The sequence below is a fragment of the Eublepharis macularius genome, chromosome 11 (genome assembly GCF_028583425.1).
Source record: "Eublepharis macularius isolate TG4126 chromosome 11, MPM_Emac_v1.0, whole genome shotgun sequence".
Lineage (NCBI taxonomy): Eukaryota > Metazoa > Chordata > Lepidosauria > Squamata > Eublepharidae > Eublepharis > Eublepharis macularius.
This window is the reverse complement of record NC_072800.1, coordinates 33,722,418-33,744,266: the sequence shown is the minus strand read 5'-3', so window position 1 is coordinate 33,744,266 and position 21,849 is coordinate 33,722,418. Positions and strand designations below refer to the sequence as shown.

Sequence of the window (21,849 nt, the reverse complement as noted above, 5' to 3'; positions counted from 1 at the left end):
AGTTACTTCAGTCGAAGCAAATGGAAATCAATGGGCTTAAACTGGAGTAACTCCGCTTAGGATTGCACTGCAATATACTCATAACTGATGGTCAAGTGTGTTCAGCACTGCATCTTCTAGAAGACAGTGAGCATAGTCAGCTCACAGTAGGCTGTTTCAGGGATTTTTTGTTTAGTTATAAACATGTTTTCTCGCATACCTCCAAAATCCAACATCTATCACTGCCTGATCAGCAGAGGATCAAACATATGACAACATAAACAATCTTTTAGAATGATATTCAGTTTGCTTAACTCATTAACAGTTTCCCTGACTTCCAGAGGATAAAGGTTAACCCTGCTGCTCCTACGAGGTGTATGGCTAAATAGCTCAGGCTCCTAAAGCTGTTTAGAGGAACAGTAATGATTTTCTGTGAGGTAGAAGTTAAAATTAGGTCACATATGTCTTTCCAGAAAAAATTGAAGCCATTTTACAGTTTAGAGGTACACTTTATGACATTGTTTGCCCTTCCCTCCATTTATCTTCCCAGCAATTAGCCTCTGTTCAGGTTCTGTTTGTAAAATTTATACCTCCATATTTATAATCTACTGCTTTTTAAACAGCCAGCTTTATGAGCAACACAACCTTTTGGGTTCATTTTGCAATTCAATTTTTGAAAAGCGCAGAATTATTTCTAGCCTGACTTAGGAGGGAAGCAAGCATTTAACAGCTGCCATCTGCATGCAGTTTGAGTAATATGGCGAGGAAGGCAAAGGGTAATATCCCACAGACATCATCTACATTTTAATCTTGGCATATAAAATATCCCCAAAAGCTTAAGTTATAGGTATGCCTGTGCCAACTTACAGGTAAGCTAATCTATACTTGCTTGACAGAAAGTGTTCAAGACCCCACCAGAATTTGTGGTCCTACAAGGGTTTCTTCTCAGGCCTTGTTCTCTGTGCCTGCAGAGGCAGGTGGTGACCAGAGGCAAGGCTTTTTCAGTGGTGACATCTCATCTCTGAAATGCTCTCCCTGTTGAGGCTCACTTGGCATCAGGCCAAACCATTCCTATTTGGCCAGCTAAGGGGATCCATCCTGTTAACTGTTTAGAGCCAGTTTGGTGTACCAGGTTTGATTCCCCACTCCTTCACTTGTAGCCAGCTGGGTGACCTTGGGCTAGTCACAGTTCTCTGGTGCTCTCTCAGCCCCACCCGCCTCACAGGGTGTTTGTTGTTGTGGGGAAATTAATAACATACTTTGTAAACCACTCTGAGTGGGTGTTAAGTAATCCTGAAGGGCGGTATATAAATCAAACACGATGACGATGACGAACTGCTTCAAGCCCAAGGACGTATAAGTTTAGGCTGCACTGTTTACATTCTTTTTAGGTCCTGGCTAGTCTTCAATTACTTGTTGATATTGTTTTGTTTTATGCCACCTTGAGCAGGTTCTGGAAAGGCAATATATACATTTTCTAAATAAAATACTAGACCCTGTGGAAAGCACCACTGAGATTCAGATGTTTCTACAAAGTAAAAGAGACTAGATGTCCCCATTAAAAGAAATGGAGGTAGCTTGAAAATAAAAGTATTTCAAGACAAGAACAAGAAAAAAGTTCCTTTTTTTAAAACTTTACATGCTGTGTATCTGTCTTTTGCAGGGTCACCTGGTTACAAAGGATTATCCTAGTGGTGCTCTAGCAGTTATTGGGTTGCTAGTGGCAGCATCCACTCTGTGTATCCCTCTAGCTGCATTAGTAACTTTAATAATCAGAACAAAGAGGGGAAACGCGTCAACAGTTGCATGACCAGCAAGAGTTAGATTTAGGAGAACTTCAAAAACAGCCACAGCTTCTACACTCCACTTCGAAGACTCTTGCAGCTACCACTCTCAACAACAGAATAAGGTTACTGCCGAACCAAACACTCTTTTGGCAGCTCCTGTACTGGCTCAGGCAACTTGTAGCTGATGATGGTTTAAGATGGTTTTGATGAAATATGTACAGAAAATGACAGCTTTCAAGAAAACCAGTTTTTACAAAGAATATGCTGGCCAATTTCATCTGCCTACACAGGGGTCATTTTGTAGAAAAAGAGCTGGAGGAACTCATTAGCATAACTCATTAGCATATGCCACACCCCTGACATCACCTATCCTGGCTGTTTTGGACCCAATCCTGGCTACTCATGGCCAAAATTGGGCCCAAAATGGCAAAAGGGGGCTGAAAATGGCCAAAAAGGGGCCCAAAATGGCCAGAATTGGGCCACTGCTGAGCAGGAGAGTGATCCACCACCCATCAGAGGCCCGATCCGGGATGTTTCGGCCCCAATCCAGGATGAAATGGGCCCAAAATGGCCCCCCATGGGCGGGGCCACCTAACGTGACCTCTTTGGGGAACTGCCGGAACTGCGTTCCTGCGCGTTCCCCCTTGAAATGAGCCCTGTGCCTACATAAGGCAATCTTTGCCTTAGTGGAAAGGAGTTTCTTTTGTATCTGGAGTGCCGGAAGAAAGTCTTGCACTTCAGGGAAACTACAACATATGCTACGGTTGCCATGTATAATGCAAAACTTGACTACACAAATCATTTGTGCTTTTCATGGAATGTGTATTCCTGGAAGATGATAGGAAACTTCTGTAGAATTTGCATTAGCTCACCACTGAAAGTTATCAGTGTTTGTATGTCAATTTTCAAGTTATATGAAGTAAACAGCAGTTTCCAAAATAGTCTATGGTATTTCCTGAGATGTGCTCTGCACTCATAATGGCATGAGCAACTAGCAAACCCCAAGACTCATGTTAAGCACTGAAAAGATAATAAACATAGGATTACCCGTCAGCACATCTCCTACTTTCTTTCTAGTACTCTTAAAGTTACCATGAAATGCCAAACATACTCATAAAAACTTTAAAAAGTAGGTTAGATGTGTTGGTTCACAGCAAAATTTAAAACCAAAAGCCATGTAATACCTATTAAATCTAACCAAAATACAACTTCCACGGTTTCCATAGCTTTTTATTAGGCTGGAAGTTGGGGAAAAGGGGAAGAACTTGATGGTCAAGCTTTTAACACCTCTTCCCCAGCATCCTGTGCAGACAGTAGGCACAAGATGTGGCAGATACCAGGTTGCCCCACTAACATACTGTAAATAAGGAACAAAATGTGGAAGCCACCCCATTGAAAACATAACTGATGGAACTTTAAGTTCCCTACATGGTCTCGTCATGAGAAAAATGTTAGTTACTTCTTTTGCTGTACTATGTGTTACCATCACAATTTGATCTTGTTCAGTGAAATCTAAAAAAAAAAGTTAACACAAAAACCAATACTCAAGTTCTTAAGAATAGTCTGCACACTACACAAAACACCTTAAGGGGTCACACTCTGCTTCACCAGGAGAAACGCCACTCAGACACCTTGAAGTTTTCTTACCCTGCTGTAAAATGTGTAATAATGCTTCTGTACCCTGCTCTCTTAAATGACGAGCTGGAATGCAGGTAACTGATTTTCATCTCTGAATGCATGATTATAATGTTCTACCCTACATTCATTTTTCATGCTAAAGTTCATAGAACATTTAAAATATGAGCTGAAAATCAATATGCACCAATAGATGATACGTTAGGCATAACTAGAAGCTATGTCACAGTGAACTTCACAACTTTGGGAAAGAAGTTCCAGCATATACTTGCTAAAGAAATTCCATATTCTGTCCAAACAGTATTGTGAGATCAGATTAAGTTCCATAGGACACGTGGGCAAGTAGATAAATTGGAGAAGTTTTCCACGCTTGTTTATTAAAAACTGACACGGAATAAAACCTGTACAAAAGAAAAAACTCAAGTTTTGTTGCATGAAAAAAATTGTGATTTATGAAAGGAAATGAGGAGACTGTGTGGCATGAAAGACTGGCTGAAAGGCAATTATCGCCTAGGACCTCCTCTTCCTCGGCCACGACCTCTTCCTCGACCACGACCTCTTCCTCGGCCTCTTCCTGCAACTAAACACAAAAAGGACAAGATCTTTTGAACAAATGTAGATTTAACACACTAAATGTCAATTGTTTTATGTGCATAGTTATGTGAAGATTTAACCAGATTTTGCGTCCAGAGTTTTATTTAAGACTCAATGGAAAAAAATTAGATTCACTTTTAAATAGTTTTCACTAGACTTTACAGCAATGTTTTAGCAAAGAAGCCTTTCAGTATTAATGCATTGCTAAATGTTCCATAGCCATTGTCCTCTACTTTATTACACTGTTTTTAGAAGAAAAAGTACTTGTGATCACACTGTGAGATCCATCATAAGTGAACAGTATTGTTGCTCTAATAAGCCTATGTCAAAGCTCAAAGAAATGTGCTAATTAGGTACAGAGACTGTAAATCCCACATCTCCTTCTGGGTACTAGGAGAGATTCCACAACAGCTTAATGCCCGGTAGTTCCCTTGTTTAAATAGGGACTTTAATAAATAAAGCTGGTGGGATCCAACACATTTCCCAATGATGTACAACATCAGAGGGCAGCTAAGTACAGCAGAAATTCAGCCTGTCCCTTATGTAAAAGAAAAAGTGTTTTAGGATTACACTGTGAGGTGGCAATGCTATACAAACAGCACAAAGAAACTTAAAGATGTTTACAAATCTGTGGTATTAAAGAAACATTCCTGGCAGTGACTTCAATGGACCTGTGTAGCTCTGCTTAGTATGTAACTATTAAACACTTATTTTTAAAGAACCGTTAAAAATGACTAGGGTTATTTATATCACTCATTTCATATCTGGAGGAGGAAGGAATAAACATGGACAGCAGATCATTGGGGTGCCAGTGCGGGGGGAGAGAATCTGTTTTGGAAATGAAAGGATTGTATTCAATCAGATGAATCCAGTTATTAACCACTCAAAATCATATGAAAAAAGTTGCATTCAGGTGTAATGGTAAGAAGTGGCTTGATGCTACAGGAATTTGCTAAAGAACTGAGTTATCAGTTCTTGGTACTATAAAATTAAGTCACTAACCTGCTTCCCTTTTCTTGGATTTGACTTTTGGTTCAACATCCACCAGTAAAGTATCCAGAGGCAAACTGTCTGGCAAAATGAAGTATCTAATATTATTCCCTCGAATACTCAAAGTCTCCAGCTGGACAGGTTCTCTGTTCTTCAGAGTCATCTTCACAGCTTTAAGATGGGTGTTCATACTGACATCCACACCTAAAATGTAAAGCAGAACTTCCTGTAATATATGGGGTTCAACAGATTTGGACTATGTTTGCATACATCATTTCCAAATGGGATACACCAGATGCCACAGATGAAACTCTTTAGAGCAGCATAGAAGAAGCAAATGTACTACAGAGAAAAATGTGGCCACAACTTGAAGACTCAAGGCAGGAAGAAAATACCCAATCTAAATACTTTTAAAAGCTACTTATTTTTAGATTCTCTTAGTTGGCATATGCAACTGATAAGTGCCTTTTCTCCCACCGTGCCAATAAAACAGTTTCAACTGAAAGTCAGAGTGGCATATGGATTAAAGCACTGGGTCTGAATAAGGGAAACTCAAGTTAACCTGGCACTGCGTAAAGTGTGCTGTCTCAGCCAAACTCACTTCACAGAGTTATTGAGGAAATAAAAATGGATAACCAGACTTATACAACCCTGAACTTCTTGGGGGATGGGTGGAGGATAAATATAAATAATTAATGGTTCTTTATGGAATTATAACAAATTTTCCAAGAGTAATAATGAAAATGACAGCGACTCATGACATATTTAGATATCCTACAGCTCATACCTGTGATTGTCCCATGTACTTGAGTTCCATTCTTCAGTTCGATGGTCACGGTCTCATGGCTAAGTTTCATGAGAAACCTGCAAGGATAATTAGCACAAAAGTACTTTTCTGCAACTAAAATGTTATTGTAATCCATTATAAAAATGCTTTTGGGACTAACAGGCACCACGATTAATGCAATAGTCAAGAGAGTGCTATAAAACAAAGGCATAAAGAATATTTGACTTCTGGACCATATCACTGGCCAGAGAATAACTTCACTGTTGCCAGGTAGATCTTCCTCACAAATCAGTGATGCTTCAGTCCTTTAGGAATGGTGCGGGGAAAAAACAAAGAACTGTGCAATGCGTTGTCCAAAAAAAGAAAACAAAAGGATGTGGAAGCCTACAAAGGAAATGTATGTTTAGTTACTCTGGAATGTCTAGTCTAGTCAAATTGTAGCAGGTAATTCAGGTACCTGTTTGCTTATGTTAGGACTGAAATATAAAATATCTGAGCAAGTACTGGGGGAGGAACAAGAAAAGGCAACGTTTATAATTAAATAAAAGTGAAGACTGAAGACTATCTTATTTTAGAGTCTATTTGACAAACATTGTTAAAACAAGTAATTTGCTGAACACCAAGAAACTTTCTTCTGGTGTCTAGTATGAAAATTCTACCCACAAAAAAGTGTTTCACAGATGTGAATAATCAACACTGTCAATTGCCTCTCTAAGATGCTTGTGTAAGCAGCAAAAAGAGAACACTAAAAATGAACAGCTGTAATACATTTTTATTAATAGAAATGAGTTTGAATTTAGCAGCCCAGTATATTGGGTTTGGATGTAGGTGTAGGGAAAACCATGTTCAAAGAGCCACTACATTTGGGGGATGGCCTTGAACAGATCGCTGGATGACATGTAAACAAGATGTTAGGACTGGTTAAGAGCACCATTTGTGCACTTCATCTATGACTTGTTCCTGGGCAAGATGATAGTGACAGCAGTATCAGAACAACTCCAGGCCTTCCTAGATAACTCACTGACCCTAGACCCCTTCCAGTCTGGATTCAGACCAGGCTATGGTACTGAGACAGCACTTGTTGCTTTAACTGATTATCTCCATTTGATATAATAAATCATGCCATTTTAGTGAGGTACCTGGAAGAAGAATTTGGGATTAAGAGTTCCACTTTGGACTAGCTTCAATTATTCCTTACAGGTAGGACTCAGAGGGTTGCTATTGGAGACCGACTATCAGGGTCCTATCCTCCATATTATTCAATCTCTATATAAGAGGAATATTCACAGTTTTGAAGTAGTCTGGGGGAGCTCTTGGACCCAGGCCTACTTCTGGATAAGTGGGTGGCAACTGTGGTCAGGTCTTTTACCATCTCTAACAGGTTAGCCAGCTGCAGCAGAGAAGATCTGGCTACAGTGGTACATGCTCAAATTAAATTTAGATTAGATTACTGCAATGCACTCTATGTGTAGCTGCCGTTGAAATGTTCAGAAGCTTCAACTGTTGAATGTAGTAATTCATAGGGATCATACCACTCCAGTCTTACTCCATCTGATTTGTTTCTGAGCACAACTCAAGGTGCTGGGGTTGATCTTTAAAGTGCTACATGGCTTGGAACCCTCATACCTAATCCCTTACAAACCTACCCAACCACTACAGTCATCTTTCAAGGCCCTGCCTTCTAAGATTAGCTGGGTGGCACTGTGGGCAAGGGTCTTTTCCGTTGTGGCAACAAAACTCTGAAATCTCTCCCTAAAGAGAGTTGCCTGTCCCCTTCTGCAAGCTGGTGAAGACTTTTCTGCTTTGTTTCTGCAGTGATCCTTCTTCCTTGCTTTATGTTTTAATATTTTAATATTAAAGGTAAAGATAGTCCCCTGTGCAAGCACCGAGTCATTATTGACTCACAGGGGACATCGCATCACAACGTTTTCTTGGCAGACTTTTGTTACGGGGTGGTTTGCCATTGCCTTCCCTAGTCATCTACACTTTTCCCCCAGGAAACTGGGTACTCATTTTACCGACCTTGGAAGGATGGAAGGCTGAGTCAACCTTGAGCCAGACACCTGAACCCGGCTTCCGCCAGGATCGAACTCAGGTGGTGAGCAGAGCTTGGGCTGCACTACTGCAGCTTACCACTCTCAACCATGGGGCTCCTGCATTTTTTAAAATATTAATGTTTTAATATAAATTACGTGCTTTTGTTTTGCTTTAATAGTTTTTAAAACATGTTTTACGATGTATGTTTTTAATGTGCTAGCTGCCCTGGTGGTCCTGATGAGGGCAGAAAGTCAAGGTATAAATTATGTAAATAAACAGATTTCATTATTCAAATTATCTGGTGATTCTACCGAGATCTTGAACCACTGCCTTACTGCTCTTTATTTGTCTAAGGGGGAATAAGTTGAAACTAATTCCTGATATGATAGAGGTAACACTAATCAAGGAGATGAGATCTTGCAAGACACTACGCTCCCTACTTTTGATGGGGTTTAGCTGACACTCTATGATTCAGTTAAGAGTCATAGATTAATAGTGGACCCAGCATTACTAGTGTCGAAATAAGCCAATGCAGCTGCAGAAAAAAAAAATCCTAGCAGCTTCACCTAGCCTGGCAGTTGGACCTCTAACCTGAATTGGCTGATCTGGCCATGTGGAGCCATGCTATGGTTACATGAGACTAAACTTCTGTAATGCATTTTAGATGGGTCTTCTCTTGAAGTCCAGTTGGTACAGAAAGCAACAGCTTAGCTACTAGTAGGAGCCAGGCAGGACATGCATTCCACACCCATCCTGCAGTAAGTCATTAGCTCAATTCAAGATACTGGTTATCATCTACAAGGCCCATCATGGCTTAGGATTCATATATTTGCACGATCACTTCTTTGACTCTGCTCTGCTACAGAACTTTCAGTAAGTTTAACAGAACCTTTTAAAGGTTCTTCTGCACAAAATGGTACGATCAGCAACTGCTCACTCATGTACATTCTCTGTGGTGAATCCCAGCTGTTGGAACATCATGCCTAAGGATATTGGGAAGGCTTTCCACAGTATAGCTGATATTAAAACCCAAGATTTGGAAAAAGAGACTGAACTTGCCTACAACGCCCAACTAGTTTATGGCACAGGAAAGACGAAGACTAGAGCACAAGCTCTTCCTTCTAGTCACAGCACTGATTCCCAACATCCTCTGTAAGCAAGTCCAAGTTGAGATGGAAAGAAAAGGCACAGTAGTGTTCCCACAGTGCCCCCCAAACAAAGACTCCTTCCTTTATTTTGTTATATTAGGTGCTTCCGAACAGCCCAGGAGGCATCAACTGTGTAGCCGCTCAAATAACACATGTGGAAACAGCTACCTCCATTATCAGATGCCTGGCTTGAAACTACCTAACATTTTGTGAAAAATCAGCGCTCTGTGACTGGCCCCAGTGCCCATGACAGCCATTCTGTGGCAGTGTCCACACTACCTCATCTCAAAAAGTCCAGAAGTGTCCATAGGCTCAACAAGGCTGCAGACCCCCCTAAAGGACCTTTTACTGGGGTTCAGAAATGCCCAGCCCAGGCCATGATCCCATTACTGCACTAAAGTCTATCTGCATCAGTGGTGAGAGGGGCAGATTTCTTCTCCTTTCATAATACCCAGAATTAGAGACCTTGGATGATGGAACCAGTCACAAATTTGTATACAGGCTTAAGCCCTGATGTAGGAAGGAAGCCTGACAAAGAAAATTGTGATCAACTGCCACCCTTTGAGGCAGGCTCCATTCCTGCCCACCAGTGGCTGCTGTAGTATCGCCAACTTTGGATATTGAAATTACTGGAGATTGGGAGGGGTGGTTGGTGGTGGAAACTGAGGAGGACAGTTTTGAAAAGGAAGGTTGAACAGTGGCGTATAACGCCACTGAGTTCGTCCTCCATAACAGTCACTTACTCCAGGTGATCTCTGTAGCTTGGAGAAGTTATAACTCCGGGAGATCACCAGGCATCACCTGGAGGTTGGCAAATCTAAGGGCAGCAACGGCTACCAAAGGCCCAGATGAAACTAACGGTCTGAGAAGGCACGAGATAAGAAACCTTCCTCAAAGGAGCGCGTTGGTAGGCACGGGAAGGGGAAAGGAACAGGCGACCGGCGAGGGAAGGCTCGCGCCCAGGCTCCGCACGCGGCCTCCGTCCGTCCCCCCCACCCCAAACTCCTTCCTGGCTTACCTCACAAGCTTCATGGCGGCGGATGGATTGAAACGAAGGCAGGCCCGACCCGAGGGCGAAACGAAAAAATTAAAAATTGAGCGCGGAGCAACAAGCCACGACTAGGCCGCTCCGATACTCGCTAAGCAGAGCCGCTGGCGCGCGCAATGGATGGTTAGAGGCGCCTCCCCTTTCTACTCCTCCGCTATCCCGGATTTGCAGAGAGGAAGGCTTTGAGTGGAACGAGCGCCCCCGACAGGAGTGGAGGTCTCCCCGCGCTTGCGTGCAAGAACGGACTGACGCGAAGAAGGAAGGCGGGCAGAGGGTGGGCTGGGCGAGGAGGCTTCTTTTGCGCCCAGTCTCGAGGTTGCCTGTGCCGCTTTGTGGGGACCCTGGATACCGGTTGCAGCCCTTTTTTAATTAAAAAAAAAACCCAGACGTTTCCCATTTCCAAAAGTGATGGGATGTTTGAAGCAGAGGAAGAGAGCTCAGTAACCTAACTGCAGGCAGGGGCATGCAAGTCTGGGAGATCTCCCAGAATTACAGCTGATCTTTAGACGACAGAGATCAGTTCCCCTGAAGAAAATGGCTGCTTTGGAGGGTGGACTGTATGGCATTATACCCAGCCTCTCCAGGCACTACCCCAAATTTGCAGGAATTTCCCAATCTGAAGCTGGCAACCCAGCATGCAAGGAAACCAGGAAGGAATGTCGAGGTCCCCCTTCCCATTTTGCCCAGCGTATTCTAACACTGAAGCTCTCATGGCTTCCCCCCCCCCAAAGAATCCTGGGTCCAGTGCACAGAGAATTGTCTGGGGATCCCCTGCCCTCTCAGCAAATTACATTGCCCAGGGAAGAAGGAAATGGCATGACAGCTGAACGGCGAAGGCAGTAGGACTCCAGTGACGGGTTGCCAACTCCAGTTTAGGAAATGCCTGGGGATGTGGGGGGTGGAGCCTGGGGAGGGGAGGAAGTTCAGTGGGATGTGATGCCTCCGAGTCCAGCCCCCGAAGCTGCCGTTTCCTCCAGGGGAACGGATCACCCTATCACTGGCTAACCGAATTTATCCCAGCATAACCTTTTGTGAGTCAGAGAGCGAGCTTGGTGCATTTCATGAGCATCGACTGGAATAAATGGTGTAAGTCTTTAAGGCACTTCTGGACTCCTGTTTTATGTGCTGCTCCAGATTAAAATAGCTGCGCTTCTGGAATCATCATCGCGAAGACTGCAATTCCCAACGCGATTACTTAGGTGTAAGCTTCGTTGAAGACAATACTTCCAAGTAAACGGCATAAAGTTGGTCTGCAAATGTTTTGTGTAGGCGCGCCAAGGAGCTGTTATGTGAAGATGTGCCAAGGAATTGCTGCCTACTTCAGCAAGTTTTATGTTATTACTTTTACAATGGAATCGTATGCAGTTACTTCCTCCTAAATTCATTGACTTTAATAGTTTTAATTTAATTTAATGTAATAAAAAGACCAAGTGCTTCAACCAATGAATGTGCAATCTTGTGCCGTAAGCCACATTGAACATATTGGGACTGATTTCTGAGAAAGCGCGCTCAGGACAGGACTACACTGGAAGCTAATCCAGGGGACGCGCGCGCCGCCCGTCTGTGGACTCGAATCTTGCCTTCAGCTGCAGGCCGACACAGCTACCTCCCTGAAACACGCCCCCCTTTCTAGCCCAAGAGAGTTTTAACTGGAAATCTTTACAGCTTTACGTGTCACGGTAATCCCACCCCCTCGTTTTTAAGACTTCCGAGCACAGATTTTGGGACACGTGGGCAAGGGACTGCTTTTGGAGGCGACTGCTGAACAGGGTGGGTCCAAACGATCCTTGGGATGCAGCGGCCCTTCCGCATTGCCTGACTTGAAGGCAGGCTGGCTGGTCGTTCCGTCCAGCGTGGAAGTCCATTCGGAGGGGGATGGATGAGGAGACTGGACAAGGAGATCTGTGAAATAGCAGAAGCTCCATAATCAATCTCAGAGTCTCCCAAATGCAAACCACAAACTGGATAAATAAAAAAGTTTGTATTATTTTCACCGAAGTGAAGAAGCCTGATTGACAATGGGCTTCGGCGGGAGTAACTCTTCCTAGGCTTGCGCTGTTAGTATAAGCGCATTTGTTTTGAGTAATTTAAGAGTCACGTGTTAATAATGACTGCGATGTGCAGAAATTACACTGTTGGAACCTCTAGGCACAATTGTAGATATTTAAAAAAAAGATGATGACATAAGAACTGATTCGGCAACAGGGTCTAGCAGTTTACTTACAAATTTAGCAAGATAATCAACCGTATATTATAGAGTGAGCCCTTCTCTACGCCCAGATTCTTGTTCCAGATCACATATAAATTAAAGCGAAAGCAAAAGGTAGCCGAGCCAGCCAGGAGTCGAACCTAGAATCTTCTGATCCGTAGTCAGACGCGTTATCCATTGCGCCACTGGCCCTGCTTACGACCAATCTTTCTTTGCCTCTCTCCTAAAAGCCATCCAAACACACATCAGGCGCTTAGGGGCTACATCTATGGGGGTGGGGTTTAGGGTGGGGCTGTTTTGCAAAAGCAACCAATCAAATCTTTTCCGAATTGATTCGCTTTGATCCAATCTTCTAAGTCCGCGCGCCGCTTTGCTTTGAGGAGGCGGGCTCTGCATCGGGCCCCTGTGACCAATCCCTGGGCTTTGCTCCTCTTTGGCGGTTGCCTGGCGCGAGAGCCGCGAGTCAGAAGACTGAGCCCCGCCCCTTTCTCCCCTTTCCATTGGAACGGAGGTTGGCGCTGTCGGGGCCGCCTCCACCAATCCCGGCTCGTCCCTCGTCTTCCCTTCCCTCGTCTGGCGGCCGAAACGCTTTCTGATCAGGTTTGTCCAGCTCAGGGTTCCGTCCCGGAGGCCTCTGCACGTCAGGAGAAGAGAGCGCTGGACGCGAAGCCGGAGCCGGGTGGCGGCGCTTGCAGGAAGGGGCGATGGCGGCTGCCGCGGGAGGAGCCTACGCGAACCTGAAGCTGTGAGTCACCTTAACTGGGAGGGGAAGGGACGACGGGCGGCCCGCCTCGTGTGGTTGTGAGGACAGCACTGAGGGGAGTGCTGCCGCCCCCCGCCGCCGTCTCAGCGTCTCCTCCTGCCCCAGAACGTCTCTCTTAGCGGCGAGTGTTCCAGCCGGGTCAGGCCCCTTCCTGCTCCCCTCGTCCTCGAAGCCTCATCCTCCGCTCCCGTCCAGCCCCGTCCGTCTTCCCTCCTTCATTCACGCCCCACCCCGCAACGTGTTCCGCTCCGCCAGTCTTTCTCCGCTCACTTCATTCCCAAGGCAATGCGCTCCCCCCCACCAAGCGCTCCGCTTTCCATCCTCGCTCAGGGGAGTTTGGAGGGATGGCTAGTGAGGCTCGAGCGTCCGCAGCAACACGACCGCCTGTGCTGGAACAAGTTTCTGTCACTCTCTGAGGGGACTCCTGCCCCAGTCGGTGTTCCGCTCTTCAGGCGCACGCGAGCTCTGCAAGATTCTTTCCTTGAAGGGGGGGGGGGGAATCCGAGAGAGGGTGGGGTTTGGGGAAGGGAGGGGCCTCAGTGGGGTATAATGCCATAGAGTCCCCCCTCCAAAGCTGCCATTTCCTTCAGGGAAAGAACTGGTCTGTCATCCGACGATAACTTGTAATTCCGGGAGATCTCCAGGCCCCACCTGGAGAATGGCAACCCTATATTGTCCTCCCTGCTGGGTCTTCCTTTTCTTTCACTTTTCCCCCACGAAACAGTCTGCCTAGCCAACCCCACCGTCTTAACTGAAGCTTTATTTTTCCTTCATGCTAACGTCCTGACCTTAATCAAGGTGATCAGTTGAGAGGCAAAAAGGAAATGCAACACCTGGGGAAGGCTTGATTGACTAGTAGACAGTGGCTTCCTTGGTCAGCATTCAGGTTCCTTTGCAGGTTATGCATTCTTGCATGGGAGTGTTTTCCATGCAGAAGTTTCTTACACAGAACCACCTTCTCAGCTGGAGTTTGCCTCTCCTCCATTCTGTGTGCCTGTCAGTGGTCACAATGCCTTTTTTTGTTCTTTCACAAATTATTCTCCTGCTTCAATGTCCTTGCTGCCTTTTTCCTTTCCTAGTACAGCTCTTTTGGCCATAGCTTTAAGCCTGATCCCGCATTAACAAAGACCAAAATACTAAAACTACTATTGCCAGTAATAATGATAAAAGAATCTCACTCCAGTCTCAAAAATGTCTTAATTTTAGGCTGGATTACTAAAAAGTAGGATGCTAGTGAGGGTTTTATCTTGTAAAAGAAAAGAAAGCTCTCATTAATATTGGTGAGCTCATTCTTCTCAAGTATCGAAGTAATTGGTCTTTGTCTCTCCTCACTGAAATTTGGGCATACAATTACCAGATGAGCCAAGGTGCCTAGATGAGCCAAGGTGCCTATCTTCCCTGTATTACAGAAACACTTAAGTTCTGAAAAGGGAATTTTCAAAAAGCGACCTTTCATTTCTGGAGTTAGTACAGCGTTCAGTCTAGCAGCCAAGAAAATATCTTGGTATCAAGGTATTGTCATGGACTTTAAATATGCTGGTAAAGTATCTGGAAGTTTGAGCCCATTGTTGGCAAGGGAACAGACCCAACCAAACTGAGAAGGGAAACCTCCTAATACAACAGTTACTAGAAAAGCCAAAGCTCAAGGAGATCAAACTAGGGTTACAATGAAACACCCTGTGAAACAATTATAGAATGTCAATTTCAATATTCTATTTCACTTAGTGAATTCCTATTCCAATTTTTTGCATAAAATAAATCACACAGTCCCGTTCTCAATTGCATATATTGTGCATAAATCCTTCTGGAAATTTGAAAGGACAAGACAAGGACTATATAAGGATTTATGCACAATATATGCAGTTGGGAACAGGACTGTGTGATTTATTGTATGCAAAAAAATATTGAAATTGACATTCTATAATTATTCCACAGGGTGTTTCATTGTAACCCTAGTTTGATCTCCTTGAGCTTTGGCTTTTCTAGTAAAGGGAACAGACCCTTCTTGCTCGCTGATTTGTGCTTCTGAAATCTAGCAGCAATAACTGCTTTCTGACCATTTGGAATGCGGTTTTCTCACTTCCTTTAGAAAGTAGTAAAATTGGAGTAAAGCCTAATTATTCCTGGTCAACCAGCCTCTTCCATTTACTCTGGATGGAATCTTCTCTTAATCTAAAAAGGAGTTTAGATCTGTAGATAAAGAGGATCTTGATTCGAAGTCTTAGCTGCATCCAGCCAAGCTATTGATTCTAATGAAGAGATTGCAAATTCTTGATGGATAGCTATATTGGATATGCACTTTGGTAACCTGGTTATTTTTCTCAGGAATTTTAATAAGAAGGAATCAATAGTCTCGCCTTTGACCTGCACGCTGGCACCATAAAGTATCATTTGATTAATTTTACCCCAAAAGGTCTTTATAGCTACTGGGTAATATTTCCCTCTTTCTGTGTGAAGGAAACATGTCAAGGCATTTAAATAAGGAGATGGATCGGAACTGATTTTTTCCAAGATAGGTCTTGGGAGAATGTAATGCCTAAATATCTAAATGTTGTTACTTGTTCAATGTTGGTATCTGCCATCCTCTAATCCTTTTTCTTCAGGCAGTATCCTCTTGCAAAGACAATTACTTTCGATTTCTCAGCATTTATACTTAAGTCTTCATCAGCACAGTAGGAGTTAAAGCTAGCCAGAATGCGTTTCAATCCTGTCCATGTGCGAGATAGTAGAGCAGTGTCATCAACATAAATTAGGGTTGAGAGATCTTGATTGTTGAGGGTGGGTGCGTGGTGGGTAGGGCCTGAAACTGCTTTAATGATATCATTGATGTAAAGATCGAATAAGTAGGTGGATAAAACCTATTTGGACACCTTGTTGGACACCTTTAGAGGTTGGGATGGGATCTGTAGTCTGGCCTTCAGGGGCAATAACACGCCTGATTTGAAGTTGAAGGTTTGCTGGGTAGAGTTAAATGTGCTAGGAGGTGGGCATGTGGCTCTAGAAAGGAAGCTGATTTGGGATGTTTCATGAAAAGACTGCTTAGAGAGGCATCTAGGCTTTGGATTTAAATTGTGATCTGGAGTTATTTATTTCTCATGCTCTCTTGTTTGTACTTAATTATTAACAGCCTGATTATTTTGGTAACCAGGAATCTCAGTTCCCAAGTTCTCTATCTTCCTCATTATTGTGGTATGATATTCGTGTCCTAGGTTTTCAAAATATTTAGACTGCAAACAGCCTGTAATTTCCACTGTCATTAAGTATGATTTTAAAATGAATATTTTTGGTGAAATTATTACTTGTGTGACTTGCTGTCTAGAATTTTAGATGTTATCCAGATGGGAGGAGCTTGAAAGCAGCTTTTCAAATGCTTTTGTTAGTTCAGTTGCTGGATGGCTGTTTGTTCTGCTCCACATCTGCATAAGCCTAGCAAAATGGATTTTAGTATTTCAACATTAGAACAAAAGGCAGGAAAGCTGCTTCAGTGTTGCAGTGTTGTTTAAAAGGTTGTAAGTTTCTTACATGTTATCTCTGCTATACTCTTGCCTTGCTCGACAACTCTGTTTCCAGTTTCTCAAGCCATGCTCATGTGACTCTGTGAAATGATCTTAGAATGGAATGTTCTGCCTTCTGAGATAGCAAGTACTTTGATAGGACATATTCCTCCATTTACAGGAGATTATGTGCTAACATGATGACCATCCAGAGTACTTTAGCTGATTACCTTTGAGTGGCTGGGACCTTGGCTGAAGTTCTTAGGCAGACTATCTCAGATGTTAGTTCCAGATGGGTAGATGTGTTTGTCTACAGTAGAAAAACAAAAGAGCAGTCTAGGGGCTAACGGAACATTTATTTCTATATAGGTTTTCATGAGTCAGAGCTCACTTCAGTGAAGTATACATCCATTTGGTCTCTGATTTATATTCACAACAGCAAAAGGGGATGAGCTTTTATACAGACAGGCCAGTTTAAAAAAAGATCCACTGAAGAGTTCACTGAGAGTGTGTGAGTGCCATTCTGTTAGACAACCAAAGTAGAATTAACATAAAATCCAATGTGATGTAAGTATATACAATAGGAGGTTACAGAAGTATAGTTGAACCAGTTGACTTCTGTAAGTTATTAATACCTATAATTGGTGAGGAATCTCAGATCTTTGTTAAAACTGGGGAGCGGGGGTCAATGTTGACTTTGTTAATCAATTCTAATGCAACAGTTTCCTATTGGACTTTCATAAGAGAAAACTTTTAGATCAGCAACAGAATCCCCTGGAAGAGTAAAATGTTCACTCACTGGTTTCTGGATATTGCAGTTTTTAATGTCAAGTTAACTTAGGGAGTGACCTGTTCATCCAATGTAGAGACTAGAGACACATTCTAGACGCATGATACTATATTGGAGGATGAACAACTGAACAAGCCGACTTTGTTCTTGTATATGCCTAAGGAACATGATAACATAACCTAATAATATCAGCTATATCATCTCTGGTTCATTCACTTCATCATATGCAATTATATGTTGAATCTGGAACGAATAAAGATGCCAGTTTTATTGTGCACCAGGACAAAATATGATCTGAATCTGTAAATGTGTAAAATCCAAATACCAAGTCGTCATTTATGTGTATGTTCCAGAGATGGTTTGTCAGCTTCCTACTTTGTCGTCTCAAGCCTTCAGAATTGTTCCAACAGTTGAAAGCCTTTTTCAAGGTGTGAATAAAGTTCACTTTCAAATGGATGATGCAAGGATGATGTGTCTTCATATGTGTACTTGCAAATTCAATCACTGTCTTCAAATAGCTGCAGTAGCCAGCCTGTCTTGTTTTTATCTTGCTCTTCTTGCCAGGAGCTTGGGGCTTTTTTCAGTTTTTTTCATCAAAGTTACCTGTGAAATGAGTTAAACTGAAAGTGAGCAACTTGCACAAGATCACCTAGTGAGTCTCATAGCAAAGTATGGATTTAAACTTGGGTTTCCTTTTAAACCAGTACTTACTAGCTCTGACAGCTAGCATTGCACCTTCAGAAAAAATGCCCAATGTGAATGTTCTTGCCTCTTTAAAGAAAAGTGTTTGTATCTCCCTTATCTACTCTCCCAATAAATATAGCCACTTCAGACTGCTAAAACCTTCTAGTGGCCATGCTTCTAGCTTTCTTACTTGTCACAGATTTGTAAGAATGTGAAGTAAATAGAAGATGTCCTTGTATAAAAGTATTCCTCCCTTCTCTTTCTTTGTACCTTCCTATCTGATTCAAGATTTTGCTATATTCTTTGCAGCCATGAGAATTGGGAAGACATAGTGATGGAAATTTACTTTATCCTTGATGCTGATTGTACTAATCTCACACTATGTAATCTGCCTTAAGTCTCAGTAAGAAAGGCAGACTATAAATAAATAAATAAATAAATATCACTTTTATCCTAGAGAAAATTGCACCACTTGCACTTTTTTTCATTTGAGAGCTGCATGAAACAAACATGATGACAAAAATGTTTTAATTATCTTTGCTGCAATGATTTAGAGTTTCAGTATGCTGTGTTAGCATTACAGCCTGGTTAAGTTCAGCTTTATGTTTATGCCACTGTCTGCAGTCTCTAAAATAACTATTTATGGTGCGGGGGTGTGCTATAGACCACAAAATCAGGCAGGGTACTTGGATGATAGAGTCTTAGACCAAATTACAAATTTTGAAAGAGGCAGGACATAATATAGTCGTGGGAGATTTTAGTTATCCTGATATCTATTGGAAGTCAAACTCTGTCAAAAATGTAAGGTCTGATAAATTCCTGATATGTCTTGCTGACAAGTTCATCTTCCAGAAAGTGGAGAAGAAATCAAGGATCTCTGCTATCTTAGACTTTGTTCTTATCAAAAGGGAAGAACTAGTTGAAGAGGTGAAAGTAGTGAGCACCCTGGGTAGTAGTGACATATAATTTTGGAGTTTAAGGTCTTGGGTAAGGGAAAAGTTGAACATAGTTAAACATATAGGTTGGATTTTTGAAAAGCTAATTTTAACAAGCTTAAAGTTATGCTGGGTAGAATCCCATTGTCAGAAATACTCAAGGAGAAGGGAGTTCAAGATGGGTGGGAGTTTCTTAAAAGCAAGATATTGAAGGCACAATCATAAACGATTCCAATGAGAAGGAAAAATAGGAGGAACCTAAAGAAGTCATCTGAAAATTTAAAAAGACACAGGAAGGAGGACTGTATAACCAAGGATGAATATAAACAAATTGCCAGTGCTTGTTTAAGCAATATGAGCATAGTCTAATGAGAGATACTAAAGACAAAAAACGGTTCTCTGTTTATGTTTGGAGCAAGAAAAAGAATAAGGAAGTGATAGGCCCACTACAGAGAGAGGAAAGTGTGATTTTAATAGGTGATGAAGAGAGAGCAGAACTGCTCAATTCCTACTTTGCCTCTTGCAAGGGGAACTGTGCTCAACTTGGCAAAAAGAGAACATGTGATGAAAGGAAATTGCAGCCTAGAACAGACATAGACGTGATATGTAAGTACATAGCTTCTTTAAATGAAATTAAGTCCTCATGACCAGATGTATTGCATGCTAGGGCACTAAAGGAACTTGCTGATTTAATTGTGGAGCCTCTGTCTATCATCTTTGAGAATTCTTGGAGATCAGGTGAAGTGCCATAAGATTAGAGGTGGTCAGATATTGTCCCCATCTTCAAGAAGGGGAAAAGGAGGATCCAGGTAACTATCAACCCGTCAGCTTGACTTTCATATCTGGAAAGGTTTTGGAACAAATAATCAGTCCTTGAGCATTTAGAAGAGACAGGTGTGATTACTAAGAGCCAGCACAGGTTTCTGAAGAACATCATGCCAGACTTAACTGTATCTCCTTTTTTGAGAGAATTCCTAGTTGGTTGGGTTAGGGGAATGCTGTGGACCTAGTTTATCTTGATTTCAGTAAAGCCTTTGACAAGGTTCCATATGATGATCTTGTTGACAAGTTGGTAAAATGTGGTTTGAATCCTACTAGTGTTAGGTGGATTTGTAAGTGTTTGACAGATTGCACCAAAGAGTGCTTGTAAATGGTTCCTCATCCTCTTGGAGTGGAGTGACAAGTGGACTGTCTCAAGGATCTGTCCTAGGTCCTGTGTTGTTCAACATCTTTATAGATGACTTGGATGAAGGAATAGAAAGCTTGTTAAATTTGCAGGTGCTTGTTAAGTTTGCAGATCATACTAATTTGGGAGGGATCGCAATTACAGTAGAAGATAGAATCAAGATTCAAGGTGATATCAACAGGCTGGAAAACTTGGCTAAAAGTAACAAAATGGAATTCAGCAAAGAAATGTAAGTTCTGTATTTAGGTAGGAAAAATCAAAAGTGTAATTATAGGATGGGAGAGACTAGTCTTGGCAGTAGGACATATGAAAAGGATCTAAGGATCTTGGTAGATACTGACTATGAGTCAGCAGTGTGATGCAGTACCTAAAAAGACAAATGTGATTTCAGGCTGTATCAACAGAAGTCTAGTATCCAGTTCATGAGAAGTGATAGTATTGCTTTGCTCTGCTCTGGTTAGACTTCACTTGAAGTACTGTGTTCTGTTTTGAACACCACAGTTTAAGAAGGATGTTGACAAACTGGAAGGTGTCCAAAGGAGGGCAACAAAGATAGTGTGGGGTCTGGAGTCCCAAGTCCTATGAGGAAGGGTTGAAGGAGCTAGATATGTTTAGCCTAGAGAGAAGGCCATTGAGAGGTGATATGATAGCCCTCTTCAAGTATTTGAAGGGCTATCACATCGAGGATGGAGTGGAGTTGTTTTCAGTTGTCCCAGAGTGTTAGACCAGAAACAACAGATTAAAATGAAAGCAAAAGAGTTTTTGGCTAAACATTAGGAAGAACTTCCTAACGGAGCAATTCCTCACTGGCTTCTTCAGGAAATGGTGGGCTCTCCTTCCTCTGAGGTATTTAAGAAGGGGCTAGAGGGCCTACAGATAGCTATGATGATTCTGTGACTCAGTATGAATGTCCACAGATCGGGAGAGGGAGGTCATTGAAGAGATGAGGGTGCCAGGCTCTTGTGGCCCTTTCTTACATGCCCAGGGTAATGCCGATCACCACTGTGGGGTCAGGAAGGAATTTTCTTCCAGGCCTTATTGGCTGAGTATCTTGGCTGTGTTTTGTCTTCCTCTGGGCATATCAGGGGTCACTGAGGGAGTTGAGGTGAGGGGATCGCTGTGAATTTCCTGTGTTGTTCAAGGGGTTGGACTAGATAACTCTTGGGATCCTTTCCAGCGCTGTTTCTATTTTAGACTCCATTAGTAAATCCCTTTAATATATGGGAGCACAACATTTTCTCTGGCTTCTGTAAAAAAAAATTAGTAACATTGATTTGTTTGCCCACAAGTAACATTTGGCACTTTACCAAAGCAACGATAATTCTCTTCCCCTTTTTTCCTCCTGCTCTTGGCTCGCCTTTTATTTGGGAGGCCTTTAACTGATGAAGCTGCCACAAGTAGTTGTTAAAGTTAATATGATATTGGGGGGAATTGAAATATGAAATATGGCTTGACCTTGCATGCGTCTCTGTCATTAATAAAAGGAAGAAATAATTTTGCTTAAATGCTTTAGGTGGCTAGATTTAATTCTAGTTCCCTGTGCTCTATTAGAAATAGAGCACAGGGGCGGTTGTGAAGAGGATGCAATTCAACATAGATAAGTGCTCAGTCTTACATCTTGACCACAAAAATGTGAAGCATAAATACAGGATGGGGGATACACTTCTGGGTAGTAGTGTATGCGAAAGAGATCTTGGGGTAAGAGTAGACTGTAAACTAAATATGAGCAGTCCGTGTGATGTGGTGGCAAAAAAGGCAAACTCAGTCTTGGGTTGTATCAAAA

At 42.4% G+C, this 21,849-nt stretch overlaps 3 protein-coding genes and 1 non-coding gene across 4 annotated transcripts in view; 2 read left to right on the top strand and 2 right to left on the bottom strand.

Moving 5' to 3' along the window:
* SLC6A20 (solute carrier family 6 member 20) overlaps nucleotides 1-3,739 on the top strand; it is a 35,829-nt gene extending 32,090 nt beyond the window's left edge. The window contains exon 11 of the mRNA XM_054991361.1: nucleotides 1,643-3,739. Within this exon, the coding sequence (XP_054847336.1) occupies nucleotides 1,643-1,789 (147 nt within the window). The 3' untranslated portion in view covers nucleotides 1,790-3,739. The remainder of the gene's footprint in view (nucleotides 1-1,642) is intronic.
* An 18-nt stretch (nucleotides 3,740-3,757) lies between these two features.
* Nucleotides 3,758-10,156, bottom strand: SNRPD1 (small nuclear ribonucleoprotein D1 polypeptide). The gene is made up of 4 exons (XM_054991362.1): nucleotides 9,976-10,156; nucleotides 5,773-5,849; nucleotides 4,998-5,189; nucleotides 3,758-3,981 (listed from the first exon to the last, which is right to left on the bottom strand). The coding sequence occupies exons 1-4, from the start codon at nucleotides 9,987-9,989 to the stop codon at nucleotides 3,905-3,907; spliced, it is 360 nt and encodes a 119-aa protein (XP_054847337.1). The 5' UTR covers nucleotides 9,990-10,156; the 3' UTR covers nucleotides 3,758-3,904.
* A 2,177-nt stretch (nucleotides 10,157-12,333) lies between these two features.
* On the bottom strand, nucleotides 12,334-12,406 carry TRNAR-ACG (transfer RNA arginine (anticodon ACG)). The gene has a single exon. It is a non-coding gene; the product is annotated as a tRNA-Arg (tRNA).
* Nucleotides 12,407-12,769: 363 nt separating this feature from the next.
* The window catches only part of SACM1L (SAC1 like phosphatidylinositide phosphatase), a 42,373-nt gene continuing 33,293 nt past the window's right edge, over nucleotides 12,770-21,849 (top strand). Inside the window, exon 1 of the mRNA XM_054991744.1 lies at nucleotides 12,770-12,959. Within this exon, the coding sequence (XP_054847719.1) occupies nucleotides 12,919-12,959 (41 nt within the window). The 5' untranslated portion in view covers nucleotides 12,770-12,918. The remainder of the gene's footprint in view (nucleotides 12,960-21,849) is intronic.

Coding starts and splice junctions, on each gene's coding strand:
- SNRPD1 (XM_054991362.1), bottom strand. Junction 5,190..5,772: donor AGTACATGGGACAATCACAG/GTATGAGCTGTA, acceptor TTTACATTTTAG/GTGTGGATGTCAGTATGAAC. Junction 3,982..4,997: donor ATCCAAGAAAAGGGAAGCAG/GTTAGTGACTTA, acceptor TTTTGTGTTTAG/TTGCAGGAAGAGGCCGAGGA.